The following is a 16,667-nucleotide window of genomic DNA, read 5'->3' on the forward strand; positions in this document are numbered from 1 at the left end:
CTACAAATTGGATTAATTTTACTAATGAATTTGTTTTTCAGTCATGTTTTACTATTGGAAAAGTGATAAATGAAATGTATTGGGACATTATAGTTTGCAAAACATCTTTTATCTTTATGGATACCCACAGGGCAAGTAGTACAGATGAGGAAACTGAGGCTTTGGGAAGCTAAAGGAATTGACTGTGTCTGCACAACTAATAGATGTGGGAATGGTTATCCAGAACTAGGTATCACTGATATTGTATCATGTTGCTGCTTATCAAAGTTGTTTCCCTCAGTAGAGTGAATTGTATAAAAATTGTTGGTTTAGAATTTGTTTGTTTTCAAAAATCATTATCTTTTAAAAATAAAGCATTTTTTAAAGACATGATAGACCTTTGGAGAAAACTGAATGGGAACAGAAAGCTATATACCTTTTTCTCAGCAGCAAATGGGACCCACACAAAAATAGACCACGAAAGAGGCCATAAAACCTCAAAATCAAATATAAAAAGGCAGAAATATTAAATGCGGTCTTTTAAATATCATAATACAATAAAAATTACATTAAAAAGGACAGTAGAAAAATAGATTAAAGTTAATTGGAAACTAAATAATCTGATTCTAAAGAATAAGTGAATCAAAGACCAAATCATTGAAACATGAACCATATCATTAAAAAGAATGACAATAATGAGACAGCATATCAAAATTTTTCTCTAAATTCTTACATCTTGTAATCTAAGATAAGATTAATATAGGTAAGATTCATAAGATGAAAATGTTAAAAAAAACACAACAAACAAAAACAAAACAAAATTAAAAAACCCCAAACCACTGGTTAATTTGATTTTAAAAACTTTGCTTTGTATAAGATTTTGAATTTCATGTAATTGAAATGACCTTCTATATCTTTTGAGATCATCTCTATCACTTGTTAAGATTAAGAACTGACCATCAAAAAAATTAAACCAAAACAAAAAAAGAAGTAACTAGAGATAGCTGCATAAAGTACCCAAATGCCTTCTTTTGTTTTTGATTTATTATATATCCTTTATATTCAGGTCATTGATCCAGTTTAAGGTTATCATGATATATCGTTATCTAATTTCTGGCAAACTGTAGGATAGTTTCCTCAGCAATTCTAAAGAGATAGAGTTCTTACTTAAGACATGTGTTCTTATGTTTGTTTTATGAGTTTGATGTTTTCTAATTCATCTTTATTCACGCTGTCTCATTGATTGATCTAGCTGTGTTTTAACCAATAGCAGTTAAGTTTAGGTGGTTATTGCTTTATAGTATAATTTGAGCTCTGAGACAAATTTTCTCTCTTTGAAAATTATTTCCCTTGAGCTTTTCTAGATCTTTTGTAACTCCAAATGAATTGTATTATTATTTTGTCTAGTAATATAAAATATACAGGCAAGTATATAGCTCAGTGGAGTCAGGAAACCTGGAGTCAGGAAAACTCATCCTTCTGAGTTGAAATTTAACTCGGGTGACCTTGGACAAGTCACTTCACCGTATTTATTTGCTTCAGTTTTCTCATTTGTAGAATGAGCTGGAGAAGGAAATAGTAAACTGCTCTAGTATCCTTGCAAAGAAAACCCCAAATGGGGTCAGAAAGAGTTGGAAATAACTGAAAATGACTGAACAAGGATAAAATCTTCCCTTGTTAGTTAGATAAATTGGTATAACATTGAATCTATAAATTAATTTAGGCAATATTATTTTTATTTATTAGCACAGTCTAGCCATAAGCATTAAATATCTCTCTAGGTAATTTAAATTCTTTATTTAAGCAGCATTTTTAATGGGTCTGTATTGATGATGAATTCAGTTTGACAGATTGATTTCATAAGATTTTAAAGCATTTTGTGATTATTTTGAATAAAAAAATTCCTTTTTTTATTATTTCCACCTGCATTTCATGACTGCTATGTAGAAAGGTAGGGTTTTATGGGCTTATTTTGTATGCTGCTACTTTGTTGAAACTATTGTCCCAGTTTCTTTGTTGATTCTATAAGTTTCCTGGGAAACAGTCATATAATCAGTAAATGGAATCGTTTTGTCTCCTCTCTGTCTACATTTTCATACATTAATTTTCATTACTTTTTTTTAATTTATGAGCATTTTCTATTCTCATCTCCTTTTTCCTCTACTGAAAAAAGAAAACTCTGAACAGATATTCATAGTCAAGTGAAATGATTCTTACATTGGTTATGTTCAAAAATCTATTTCTTATTTTGTACCTTGAATTTATCACTTCTCTATAAGTAGGTGAGTAGTGTGATTCATCTTTGGTCCCCTGGGATTATGATCTCCCATTGCAGTGGTCTAATTTCTCAATATTTCAAAGTTTTTTTCTTTTTCTAATTTTTTTTGATCCAGTGACTACTTCATTCTGTGTCATTTCATAGACACTATACTGGTTGAGCTGTCAATTTCATCATTTATATTATATTAAATTATATTTATTATTATTATATTATATTATTTATTATATTAAATCACATGATCATGCCATAATTTGAACAGGTATTCCCTTATAAACAACATCTTAGAGCCCAATTCTTTGCCATCACAAAAAGATCAGCTATGAATATTTTTGTTCACAGGGACCTTCCTTTTTGATCTCTTTGGAGAATAGTTTGCTAATCTTTATGCCTTTAACTTATTTCTCAACTTTTACTGTTCTCGCTAGCATTTCTATAATTAGAATTACTGTTCAATAATGATGCTGTTCTATAATTCTCCTTTTATAAATTTTAGTTTTATAATTTTCTTTCTCTTCTCTTTGTTTTATTTTTTATGCATTGAGTATTAGAATGATGTTTTCCCCAAAAGAGCTCAAAAAAAGGAGTTGAGAAAAATTTGCATAATAGTATTGGTAATATTTAAAATTTGATAGAATTTTCCAGTCAATTTGTCCAGACCAAGGCACTAGAGAATGGGTGATGAAAGGGTTATTATATTACTGTTTAATAAACAGTAGAGGACAGTAAATACAGTGACTACAGAATGGCAGACCAATATCTTGGCCAGGAATGAAATTGATGACAATTTTCTTTGGATGTGACACCAGAAATATTATTTCATGGAACAGAAGCAAGTACTTTGTATCAAGAGCTACAGGACTGGCTTCAAGATTCCCCTCTATCATTTACTGTGTAAATGATCTCTCTAGGCCTCTGTTTTCTCACATCTTTGATATGGCTTTAGACCAATTGACATAATTTGCCAATTTTTGTTTTGATCCTGCTTATTTTCCTCATATAGTATAAATGGGGATTTTTTTTAGAGAAAAGAAAAAAGGGCACAGAAAGGGATAAAAGGCCATCTGTTTGCTACTTTTGTGACCCTTGGGGAAGATAGCCCTGGAAAGCCCTTTGCTGTTGTTCCTCAACTCATATGGAGCCCCAACCAGTAGACTTTTTCTGTCCTTATTCCTCAGGTACTCAATCTTTTCATTGCCCTGCTGCTCAACTCCTTCAGCAGTGAGGAAAGAGAAGGGAATGGATGTGGAGAGGTGAGGAAGACCAAGCTGCAGCTTGCTTTTGATCGGTTCCATCGGGCTTTTCATTTTGTGAAACACGCCATTTGGCATTTTTGTAGCAGTCCTTTCAGGAAGCAAATGTTTAGAAAGCCAAAGGATGTGTCCAAAAAACAGAAGGTTCAGAATGAAGATGCTATTCCACTGGAGTCAGGAATAAAACGAGAGCAAGCAAACCATGAACAACTTTGCCCTAAGGACAAGAAGAGTTCTCTTGAATACACAGGCCTGGACTTTATATACCAGAATTCAAATACCAGGCACCTGTCATTTAATAAAGCCCCACTTGCTGAAGAAGAAGAAGATGATGATGATGATATTCACTCTCTAGTTGAAGATGAGTTCCAGGATATCGGGGAAACAGAGTTTTTCAAACAGGTAGGAAAGCTTGAATTTGGTGTAGTGACCCTAAAAAAATTGTCTTTTTTTGTTGCTTTGAACAATTTACTCTAATTTTCATCTTCAGTTAATAAGCATTTTTCTTTCCCTCTCACTCTGCCAATTTAAAAGGAAAAAAAAGAACAAAATTCACATAACAAAATTTGCATTATTCATGCCCACGAATATAATTCGACATCTTGAATCCATCATCTCCCTGTCATGAATTAGACAGCATAGTTTATCACCAGCACTTTGGAATTGTAGTTGGTCATCCCAGTGATCTGATATCTTTTTTTTTTTTTTTTGGATTTATTTATTTATTTATTTATTTTTATTTAATAGCCTTTTATTTACAGGTTATATGCATGGGTAACTTTACAGCATTAACAAATGCCAAACCTCTTGTTCCAATTTTTCACCTCTTACTCCCCCACCCCCTCCCCAGATGGCAGGATGACCAGTAGATGTTAAATATATTAAAATATAAATTAGATACACAATAAGTATACATGACAAAACTGTTATTTTGCTGTACAAAAAGAATCAGACTCTGAAATATTGTACAATTAGTTTGTGAAGGAAATCAAAAATGCAGGTGGGCATAAATATAGGGATTGGGAATTCAATGTAATGGTTTTTAGTCATCTCCCAGAGTTCTTTCTCTGGGCATAGCTGGTTCAGTTCATTACTGCTCCATTGGAAATGATTTGGTTGATCTCGTTGCTGAGGATGGCCTGGTCCATCAGAACTGGTCATCATATAGTATTGTTGTTGAAGTATATAATGATCTCTTGGTCCTGCTCATTTCACTCAGCATCAGTTCGTGTAAGTCTCTCCAGGCCTTTCTGAAATCATCCTGTTGGTCATTTCTTAAGTGATCTGATATCTTAAGTAAAAGAGTCAGTTCTTAATCATGTGTCCAGCTCTGTGCTAGATCTTATGGGAAGGAAAAGAATATGTTACATGATCCTTTTCTTTCAAGGAACTCATGACCCAGTTATCAATATTTAAGATACCTGTAAAATCTGAAATTTTGGTAATGCTAACAAATATACAAGATTAGGGAATCTGAAAAGGGATTTGGGGACATGTGACAAATGATAAGGTCTCTCCCTATTTCCCTCCTTTTCTTCTCTCCCTCCCTCATTCCCTCCCTTTTCCCCTCCATTTCTACTTCCTTCTCCCCTCCCCTTTCCTGGATGGTTGTGACCATAGTCATTGACAAATAGTCCAAAAGAAAATACTACAAAATATTTGGCCCTAGAAGTTTCTTGTTCAAAATATTAAAAGTATTTTCATTAAATAAATATCCATTGTGTGAAAGAAACTATGCTAGAGCTTCAACAAATGTGGAGATCAGATTTCTAAAAACTTATTAGAGATTTCCCTACTTAGATAAAACATCCAGAGGTGATGGTAGACAAATCTCACTCTTTATATGGCAGGGCATTAAATCCTATAGTAGGTCCTGATTTGTCCTGAAACAACTCATAGATCCAGGTTCCAATTACATTCTCAGAGGTTTTAGTTAAAATTTCTTGTTGACCTAACATTCATGTGTGCACAGCACACACGTGTATCATTTCTGTGATAGGGCATCGAGATGAGCTAATCTGGGAGTGATGGTCTGATTTAACTTCCAAAGAATCCCTTTTGCATTGGATTCTTTTCTATAAAAAAATGCACACTTCTGGTTAGGATTAGGGTTACTGTTAGTGGTGGGTTGTTTTTTTTTTTTGGTATTATGCTGCTACTAATTCCTCCTAGTAGGACATCATCTTTATTTCTGAAGAATTTTTTTTAATTGATCCCTTTTATCTTCACATTATAATCATTTTAGCCTTTTCCCAATCCTCCAAATTGAATCTTCCTTTGTGGAAGATGGGAATAATTAAACAAAAACATCTCCCATTATAATTGCATCTGAAAATGTTCACAATAATCTATTTTAGCACTCATTTTCCACTCCTCGTCACACCCTTCCCTTCCTCCACACGAGAGGGCAGTTGTATCTCATTTCCTGTTCTCTAAAATCTTCATTGGTTTGCAGTTATTCAGGGCTTGATTTCCTCTTAGTGATATTTGCATTCACATTGCCTTAGTCTTTGTGTATATATATATATATATATATTTAAATTTTGATTATTTTGCTGTTAGTTAATATAAATCATTCCAGATTTCTCATATTAATAGTTTCTCAGTAAATAATAATATTCTATTATATTCTTAAATCATATCCCTTTCAGCCTTTCCCCCCTGTTAATGAATACCTATCTTATTTTCAGTTTTTTGCTACCGGTTGCTGTAGGGGCAGCTAGGTGGTGTAATGGATAGTGCACCAGTCCTGAAGTTAGAAGGATCTGAATTCGAATCTGGTCTCAAACACTTAACACTTCCTAGCTACGTGACCTTGGGCAAGTCACTTAACCCCAATTGCCTCAACAACCAAAAAAAAGATGGTTGCTATAAACATTCTGGTAACTATTGGACCTTTGTTCCTTGTTTTGGAATATGAAATGGTGGGATCATTGGGTAACAAGTATATGACTAGCTTAGTCACTTTTCTTGCATAATTCCAAACTGATGTCCAGAATGATCTAGCACCATTAAAAGGACATTAAGGTATCTGCCTTCCCACCGCCTCTTTAACACTGAGTGCTACCATTTTGTTGTCATCTTTGCCAACTTCCAGGATATGGTGGGAGAGGTATGGTGAGGAGTGGAGAATGGATAGATTATTATGCACATTTTTAGATGCAATAATAATAATGAATATTTTTGCTTAATTATTCCCATCTTCCCCAAAGGAGGATTGAATCTGGAGAGGTGGGAAAAGGCTAAAATGATTATGATATCAAAATAGAAAGTATCAATAAATCTCAGTGTTTTAAATTTAAGCTTCTATTATTAGTGATTTAGAGGAAAGTGTTTCTACTATAGAGTTTTGAGACCAGGGAAAGAAAGTAGAGGGAATTCAAGTTATTAAAAAGTGAGAACTGATTATAAAGGATTTAACAAAGGAGTTCAGGGATGAGTTATAAATACTCATAAGTAATCAAACAAAAACAAGACTGAAAATTTCAACCAGGATAGTCAACAAGAAAAATTCTGCTCTGGCTTATATTGAGTACAATGTAACACACAATGCTTGTTTTTCTGACAATCAAATGTCTACTATAACATAGTAAACCAATTCAGAACTGTATGGATTTCTATAGGCAAAGAGTGGACACTAATGGTTCAATATCAGCTTGGCAGGAAGCCAAGATTATTTGCACTTGTCTCTAGTCTTTTTAATAGTATTTTTTAGAAATCAGTGATTTGAATAAAAGCACAGAAAACATGCTAGTCAAATTTGCACATGACATAAAGCTAGAAGGAATACCAACACACAAGATGACAAAGTCAAGAACATGAGAGGTCTTAGCAGAACTGAACCTGAATCAGAAAGGCTGAATCTAATGAGATAAAATTTAGCATGGATAAATGTAAATTTCTACATGTAGGTTCAAAAACTCAACTTCACAAATATAAGATATGAAAAAAGATCAAAAAGCTAAATATGAATTAGCAGGGTGGTGTATTAACCACAAAAGCCAATGTGAGTTTGACCCAAATTTAGAAAAGCTTGATTCCCAAAGCTAGAAAGAGAATGGTCTCAGTGTACTCTGTCCCATCAGATGTTGGTTTTAAATATGTATGCAATTCTGGGTGTAAGGACTCTAATAAGCTAGAGAGCGTCCAGAAGAAGGCATCCAGGTGAGAGAAAGACCTTGAAGGAACTAGGGATGGGCAGTCTAGAAAAGACAGGGTTTCAAGAGTTTATATTCATTCACCAATAAAGGCAGCTCAGACCTCTGATCAGAGTTTTAAAGCTTGGTAAATTACTTTCCTGAGGGAGGGGACTATGGTCTTTGGAGATGTGGTCTGGAGGCAACTATAGAGGGGAAAGGGAGGCAGAGACAGGAAAAATGGTGAGCAGGGCATTGATATCCAAGGTAATTAAAGGCAGCTTAGATATCTGAGGCCAGGATCTCCATGGAACTAGAAAGAGGGAAGGGTGAACAGGTTTGCTTTTATTACAAGCTCATGTGTCAGATCCTTTACACAGTCTTGTTGCCCATGGTGCAATGGGCCATGGGGAGGAATGCTGAATGAGTTCAGGATAGACAGAAGTTCACTTGTTTCTTAACCACTGGTTTTTTGGATTCTGGGTGTCCTTGCCCATGGAGACAGCTAGAGTTGCTTTATCTTAGGTACATAATTTCTACTATGGAGTGGTTCAAAATGTTATGAGGAACAGAGACAATGCCCAGTCTTCCCTCTTGTTGACCATATAACCCAGAAGTCCAGTTTTTTAGTTAATTTTTTTCTGTTATTGATTTAGATTACAGGCAGAAAACTATTGAAGTTAGACAATCCAATTCTGAACAGAACGAACCTATTTAACAGGATCACACTGATCATAGATTTAGATCTGAAAGGGAGATTTTAGAGATAGTCCAGTCTAAGCCTCCCATTTTATAAATGAGGAAACTGACACTAATGAAGGGAAAATCACTTCATCAAATTCACATACCCCCATACACACATGCAACACACATGTACATGGTATATATAGAGACACATGAATATGTACACAGACACATGTGCACACATGCACAAACACTTACAATACATATGTGTGCACATACACAGAGACATTAACAGATCACAGTAATACAATAATCACAATGACAGATCCTGGATTTAACCCTAAGTTTTCTGATTTTAACATGAGTTCTCATTCTCCTTCATCTGTTCTTCTCTCTTCTGTTCCACATCGTGTTCTTAATTTGTTTCATGACAAATAAGATGTCCAGAAAATAAAAACAACTTGTTTGGGGATTTTTATGGCAGGTGGAAAAGCAGTGTATGAGCCCGGGAGCCATGAGCAGAGAAGTCGATGTGTTTTCTGAAGATGGCACTGAAAAGAAAGAGGTAACTCTATCAGATGAGCAAACCAAAGATAAAGTCTGTGGACAGCTCCCGCATACTAACTTTCCCCAGATATCTGCTAAGAAGCCACAATGGGAACATTTTGGGGATAATACAGGTCAACAGGGCCAACAGGAAGAGGAAGGCCTTTCCAAAAATCCAAATGTGACTTTCTTTTATGACTAAAGTAGGTAGACTTTGGTGGCTGGGCTTTCTTTGCTTAGGCCACCAGTGTAGCTGCTTTCTGTGTTCTTGAGAGGCTGGAGCAGTACTTCCTTACAGGTAGCTCCGCTATTTAAGGATAGCATGACATAATGAAAAGAGTATTGGGTTTGGATTTTGAACATCTGTGTTCAAATCCTGCTGTTTACTAGTTTAGTTGTGTGACTTTTGGTAAGTCAGTCACTTTCTCAAGGCTTCAGTTTCTTTATCTGTCAAATGAGGGGATAGATTTACTCATCTGTAAGGTCCCTTGAAGTCCTAATAGTTTATGAGTTTATGGGAATGGAACTTCTCCCTCTAAAGTCTTACTTAAGATGAGGAGAATGGGGGGAAAGGGAGCATAGCATCAAAGCTTGTATAGTTTATAGTGTTCTGGGCCCTTTATTTGAGACAAAAAGGTGAAGTTTCCCCTTGCACAGTATATGACAATAATAAAGGATATTTAGTTCATATTGTAAGATTTGCCAAAATGCTTTTTCCTTCATTATCTCATTTGGGTCTTTAAAAAAACCCTTGATGATCCCATTAGCACCTATGGATTCAGTTCCAGTTCTGCTTATCTAATCTCACCTCTCTCAACTTCCAGATTCACGTCTCCAGCTGCCTATTGGACTTCTCAAACTGGATGTCCCATAAATACTTAATGGAATTGATTATCTTTCCCTGCAAAATATACCCCACTCCCAATTTTCTTCTTTTAAAAATACTTTTTAATATATTGATAAAACAAGCATTGTCATCCTTCTAGACTTCCAGGCTCACAACCTAAGTGCCATCTTTGTTTCCATTCTCTCTCATTCCTCATAACCACTCTTGCCAAGTCCTGTCATTTTACCTTCGTAAAATGGCTTGTATACTCTGCCATGTCTTCTCTGATATTAGCATCTCATTGACAGACTTCTTTAGCTAAAGTCCGGATTATGGCTATAGCCTGACACTTGGTTTGCCTCCCTCAAAAATCTCCCCACAGCAGTCCAGCCTCCATTCGGTTGCCAAATGAATCTTTCTAAATAGAAGATCTGATCATGTAACCCATTAGTCACTTAGTCAATCCCATTTAATATATTCCTCTCACCTCTGGAATCAAATGTAAAATTCTCTGACATTCAAATTTCTTGACCCCCTCCTACCTTTCCAGTCCTTTTAAACCTTACAATCTACTATATATTCTATGATCTAGTGACATTGACCTTGTATTCATTGAACAAGACACTTGACATACAATGACATTGACCTTGTAGTCATTGAACAAGACAATTAACATCCAGTGACATTAACCTTGTATTTATTGAACAAGACACTTGACATACGATGACATTGACCTCGTATTTATTGAAAAAACACTTGACCTCCAGTTTCTGGGCATTTTCACTGGTTGTCCTCTATGTCTGGAATGCTATCTCTTTCTATCTCCATATCTTGGCTATCCTGGCTTCCTTTCTCCCAGCTAAAATCCTACTTCCATAGGAACCCTTTCCCAATGCTTCTTAATTCTAATGCCTTTCTTCTTTGGCTTTTTCTATCCTGTATATAGCTTGTTTGTTCAGTTATTTGGAGGAAGCTGGTGGCTCAGTGAATAAAGCACTGGACCTGGAATAAGAAAGACCCGAGTTCAAATCCAACCTCAGACATTCTCTGGTTGTGGTAAATCATTTGACTTTTGGTTGTCTTATAGAAAGATCCAGTGAAGGAAGGATGGGGATGGTCCATGGAGTCCTTAAGAATCAGTTATACTAAACAACATAACTGTTTGCTGTAGTCTCCCCTATTTAATTGGGAGTTCCTCAAGGTCAGGGACTCTCTTTTGCCTCTCTTTGTATACCCAGTATTTAGCAGGTACTTAATAAATGTTTACTGACTGACTTCCTGATCTCGTGAGGCAGACATTACAGATATTCTTAGTGAAAAGGCTCCAAGCTAAGACTGAAGTAGAGGAAGAATTGGTATGTGATTTTTCTGTTGGTACTCAATGCAATCTCTGAGGCTGAGATGCAATGTATTAATTTTAGCCTGACAACACCAAGAAAATAGAAATTCTCCCCCAGCCACCATAGCACCCTAGCAAATGGAGACAGTTTGAATGCTGTGGATAAATTCCTTTACCTTGGCAGTCCACTTTCCAGGGATATACACATCGATGTCGAGGTTGACTTACACATTGCCAAAACAAGCTTTGTGTTTGGGAGCTTCTGAAGGAAAGGGTGGGAGAGAAGTATTAAACTGCTCACTGAACTGAGAGCCATCATGCTGACCTTCTTGTTGTATATCTGTAAAACCTGGACACTACATTGGTACTGTGACAGGAAAGTGAATCACTTCCATTTGTCAGAAAGATTCTGAAGACTACCCGGCAAGATAAGGTACTGGACACTGAAGTTCTTTCCCAAGCTGAACTGCCAAGTTCAAACTATTGCAGAAAGCACAGCTTCAATGGACTGGCCAGGTTGTTAGAATCCAACTTATGTTTGTCTAAAAGCCCTTTTTGGGGAGAACTCACACAAGGCAAGTTGCATACATGGAAATCAAAAGAAATGATACAAGGAAACTCTCAAGATCTCTCTGAAGAACTTTAGAATCTATTTAAGACCCTGACAAAGAACCATCCAGCATGGCGTGCCTTCATCAAAGAAAGTGCCGTGCTCTATGAGCAAAGTAGAATTACAGCAGCTCAAAAGAAACATAGATGTATAACTTTAGAGACATCTTCACTGTCCACATGGACTATTTGAGTCTAACCTGTGGCAGAGGATTCTGAACTTGTGTTGGTCTGATCAGCCACCTTCAGACTTGACTCCAACATAGTGATATCATTTTGATCCTCTCTTTTTGATAGGTCTAAAAATCCTACAAAGTCATATAAACCTCTCTTGAGCATGAAAAACAACTGCCAACCAACAAAATTATTATTATTATTTATTAAAGTTTTTTATTTTCAAAACATATGGATGGATAATTTTTCAACATTGACCCTTGCAAAATCTTGGGTTCCAAATTTTCCCCTCCTTCCTCCCACCTCCTCCCCTAGATGGCAAGTAATCCTATATATATATTTGTGTGTGTATATATATATATATATGTATATATATATATATATGTATATACACACACACAAAATTATTTTGCTGCACAAGAAAAATCAAATCAAATCGGGAAAACATGAGAAAGAAAATAAAATGCAAGCTAACAATAAAAAGAGTGAGAATGCTATGTTGTGACCCACACTCAGTTCCCACAGTCCTCTCTCTGGGTGTAGATGACTCTCTTCATCACAAGATCATTGGAACTGGTCTCAATTATCTCAACAGAAATTATTTAATGCTGTTTACAAATGAGGAAGCTGAGCTCAGAGAGGCTCATCCATGGTATCTTAGCTAGTAAGAGTTAGAGATAGAAATTGCACTCTGGTTATCCTGGTTTCCAGTCTACCATTCCATTCTCTTCATCACACTCTCTCTTACCATGTTCTTTTAGAATATGTAGTGCCTGGTGGTGGGAGGGCAAAAAGATGGCAGACTTATATTTTTAAAAAACATATCTTTTATTCCCAGAGGAGAGAAACTGATGATTTTTTCCTGGAAATGAGGCCTGTTTTCAGCCCTGGGTAAAAACTAGACTATTTGATTCTTACCTGATACCTCCAGGCCCTCAGAAAGCTTTCCAGGAACCTGAATACTTGTATTGCCTCATATCTGACCCCTGGGACCAACTGGTTTTCTAATTAGTTGCAGTTGGGGTGAGAACATTAATTAATGGTTGCCCCTTCTCTTTTTTGTGCTTCTTCTTTCTAGAATTTTGAAGTCACCAGCTTTCTATCTGATTGCAGCACCATTGATCTGAAGGATCTCATTTTGTTCATTCCTGAAATGATTTCTCAAAAAGGACCTGAGAGATGTTGGCCCAAAGGTAAGGGCAAACTTTATTAAGCTTTATTAAGTTTGGGTTTAAATGAACCTTCTGGAAGTTTGTTTGTGAGTCTCCTAAGGATTGGTGTTCTTTAAGGTTTTTTTCCTCTTCCCTTTTTTCTATTTTGCTTCTTTCTGTTTCTGTTGCTGTCCCTGTCTCTCCCTGTTTTTGTCTCTGCCTCTCTCCCAATTCCATTCTCTATTTTTTTCTATTCTGTCTCTATTTTCCTATCTCTGTCTATTTTTCTCTCTCTGTGTAATTTCATCAGCTCCCATGGGTTTAATTATCATCTCTATGCAGAGGACTCCCAGTTTTTTATATATTCCTGTAGTCTCCCCTCTGAGCTATAATCTCTTACCTACTAGACTTTTCGAATTAGATGTCTAAGAGACATCTAAAACTCAACATGTTCAAAACCAAACAGTATTTTTCCCCCAAATCTTCCTCTCTTCCAAATTTCCATGTTTCTGTTGAAGGTTCCAACTTTCTTCCAGTTCCCAAGGTTTTCCACTTTGATATTATCCTCAACTCATCACCTTCTCTTACCTAGTACATCTAATCAGTTGTCAATATTAATGTTTCTATCTTCACAACCTCAGTATCTTCCATATCTGATCTGTTTTGTCCACTCACATAGCTATCATCTTAGTTCAGATCTTCATCACTTTTTCACATAGATTTTTTCTTTTTAAACTTTATTTAATTTTTTTCCCCAATGAACAAAAAACCATTTTCTTTCTCTTCTACTTCCTGCTTCCCTCATTGAAAAACTGTGAAACATACACATAGAACCTTAAAAAAAACCAAATTCCCACATTGCTTGAATTCATAAACTTCATGTTTTATTCTTAACATTGAGTCCACAACTTTTCTCAGACAGCATGCTTCATTGGTCCTCTGGAATCATGGTTCATCATTATATCGATCAAAGTTCTTATGTCTTTCAAAATTGTTTGTCTTTATCGAGTTGTTATTTTACAAATTGTTCTCTTAGTTCTGTTCATTTCTTTCTGTAGCTGTTTATAGATTTCTTTCTTGGTCTTTCTGAAACTATCCATTTCATAATTTAATATATTCTAAATTCATATTTCATAATTTCTTTAGTTATTTTTCACCATTGATGAGTATCCCCTCAATTATCAGCTGTTTGCAACCACAAAATGAGCTGCCATGAATATTTTTGCCCATGTGGTTTTTTTTTTCTTTTTGGCGTGGCCTTTTTGCCCTTTTTGGCTGAATCAAAGTAACTTTTTGAGGCATAGTTCCAATTATTTTCCAGATTGGCTGGATCAGTTCACAGCCCCACTGACAACATATTAATATTTTTTCCATAGAATCTCCCATTCAACATTTGTCATTTTCCTTTTTTGTCAACTTTGTCAGTCTGATGGATGTGACTAAATACTTAGAGTTGTTTTATTTTTCCTTTCTATCATTTTAATGATTTAAAACATTTTTTCCATCTGACTATCATCTTATGTTTCTTCCACTGAAAATTACCTTTTATTATCCTTAAATAACATCAATTGGGTAATGGCTCTTATCTTTATAAATTTGAATTAATTCCTTATGTATCTTAGAAATTAGATCCTTACCAGAGAAATGGTTTCGGAGGTTTCCTTCCCAGTTATCTGCTTCTCTTCTTATTGTATTTGCATTGGTTTTATTAATGCAAAAGCATTTTCATTTTCATAATCAAAGTTGCCCATTTTATCACATATTATATATATTATAATCCTCTCTATCTCTTTTTTGGTTAGGAACCATTCCTCTATCTATAGATCTGAAAGGTCTTTGTTTATGTTGTCATCCATTATGTCTCAGTCCTATGTCCTTTTTGAATTTACTTTTTTCTTAGAAAAAAATTATTTATTTAAAACTAAATACAAAATAAGAAAAAAACAAAATAGAAAAAGAAAGTCAGAAAAGGAAAACAAAAAACAAAATATTGTCATGTGCCCAGCAGAACATCAGAAAGTATTCAAAATATTTAACATTAAATTTCCCTTTCAAGAAAGCATATATATTAATAAAAGAGATTATATTCATGACTATCATCTTTCCTTTGCTCCTTGCTGGTTATTCTTTTGTTCTCTGCTATGCACTTTTTACTTTATTCTTTTTTCTCCCTTTCATCCCCCTCACCTTCCTGAAGCAGTCTACCACTAAGCATGAATACACACACATACACCCATACGTATATATATATATATATATAATGCACTCATATATATATAACTACATACATGCACACACCCATATATAATACATATATAGCTGTATTTACACATATGTAAACACACATCTGAAACACTATTAATGTGGCTGATATGTGATGTAGATTTCCCTCTGGATTGAATCTTGAAGTTTGACTTTGTCTGAGGTCAATGATTACTAACCGTTTCTTTTCTAATAAATTCTATTCCTGATCCTAATTGTAGCATTTGTGTATATCTCTTATTTCCTATCCCTGCTGACTCTTCTAGTTTAATTTACTCTTTAACTTACCTTGCTTTACTTAACCTCTCCCCACCCATGGATCCCACCCTTATCTTCTTTCCTACCCTTTCCTTCCCTCTTTATTTCATTTCTATTAATCAATACAACTTGTTCCACTTCCATAAATCTATTGGCCTTTCTATACCCTACCTTATCCTATTCTTCCCCCCTCCCCTTATTTCTTTATAGATTTTGGAGGGTGCTATATCCTTCATGGCATATATATAAAATGTGTGTGTGTGTGTGTGTGTGTGTGTGTGTGTGTGTGTGTGTAGTGTTCCCCATTTAACCCATTCTCAATATGGGTAGGTTTTCAGAGCTACCAGCCCTCCTCCTCCTTCTAATGCCTTTCTGTCTATTCTTTCTCTGTATCTCATTCATATATCATAATTACTATTTTTACCTTTTCCTAAACAGTTTTGGTTTTTTAGAATCAGATCATACTCAGTTCTGCTCCAATCTCTCTTTTGAGCCACTCAATTACTGATGTTAATCTTAAATATATGGTATACATTGTCATATAAAACAAAAACCATAAACAATTTGTCCTTATCGAGCCTCTTGAAATTAATTTTTGATATTGACTCATATATTAAGTTTTCTATTAGATTTGGGTTTGATCGAAACAATGTCCTGAAACTCTGCAAGTACTTTTATTTTCATTCAATATTATGGATAATTTTGCTGGATATGATATTTTTGGTTGAAGGCCTAGTATTTTTGATTGTCAATATTTATTATTCCAGGACCTGAGGTCTTTTAATGTGTATACTGATAAATCCTATGTAATTGTAATTGTAGCTCCAGCTTATTTGAATTGTTTGTTTCTTGTAAAATTTTCTCTTTGACCAGGGGGTTTCAAAACTTAGCAATAATATTCCTATGTGTTTTCCTTGTAAGATCTTTTTGAGGTAGTAATTGCTGGATGTTTTCTGTTTCTACTTCCCCTCATGGTTCTATCATTCCAGAACAAAGAATTATTTCTGTGTCATTTCTTTTATTAGCCAAAGTTTTCAGTTAGTCTAATTATTCTTATATTTTTCTCTTGAGCTGTTCTCCAGATCTTTAGTTTTTCTTATAAGATGTTTCATGTTCTGTTATATTTTTTCATTCTATATATTTTGTTTTGTTATTTCTTGATCTCTTAGAGC

At 34.9% G+C, this 16,667-nt stretch overlaps 1 protein-coding gene across 2 annotated transcripts in view; it reads left to right on the top strand.

Moving 5' to 3' along the window:
- The window catches only part of SCN11A (sodium voltage-gated channel alpha subunit 11), a 106,959-nt gene that overhangs the window by 60,361 nt on the left and 29,931 nt on the right, over positions 1–16,667 (top strand). For both annotated transcript variants that reach the window (XM_031952451.1, XM_031952458.1), the window contains exons 17-19: positions 3,436–3,912; positions 8,815–8,895; positions 12,903–13,017. In XM_031952451.1, the coding sequence (XP_031808311.1) occupies positions 3,436–3,912; positions 8,815–8,895; positions 12,903–13,017 (673 nt within the window). The remainder of the gene's footprint in view (positions 1–3,435; positions 3,913–8,814; positions 8,896–12,902; positions 13,018–16,667) is intronic.

Source organism: Sarcophilus harrisii, chromosome 1 (assembly GCF_902635505.1).
Source record: "Sarcophilus harrisii chromosome 1, mSarHar1.11, whole genome shotgun sequence".
NCBI classification, from domain to species: Eukaryota; Metazoa; Chordata; class Mammalia; order Dasyuromorphia; family Dasyuridae; genus Sarcophilus; species Sarcophilus harrisii.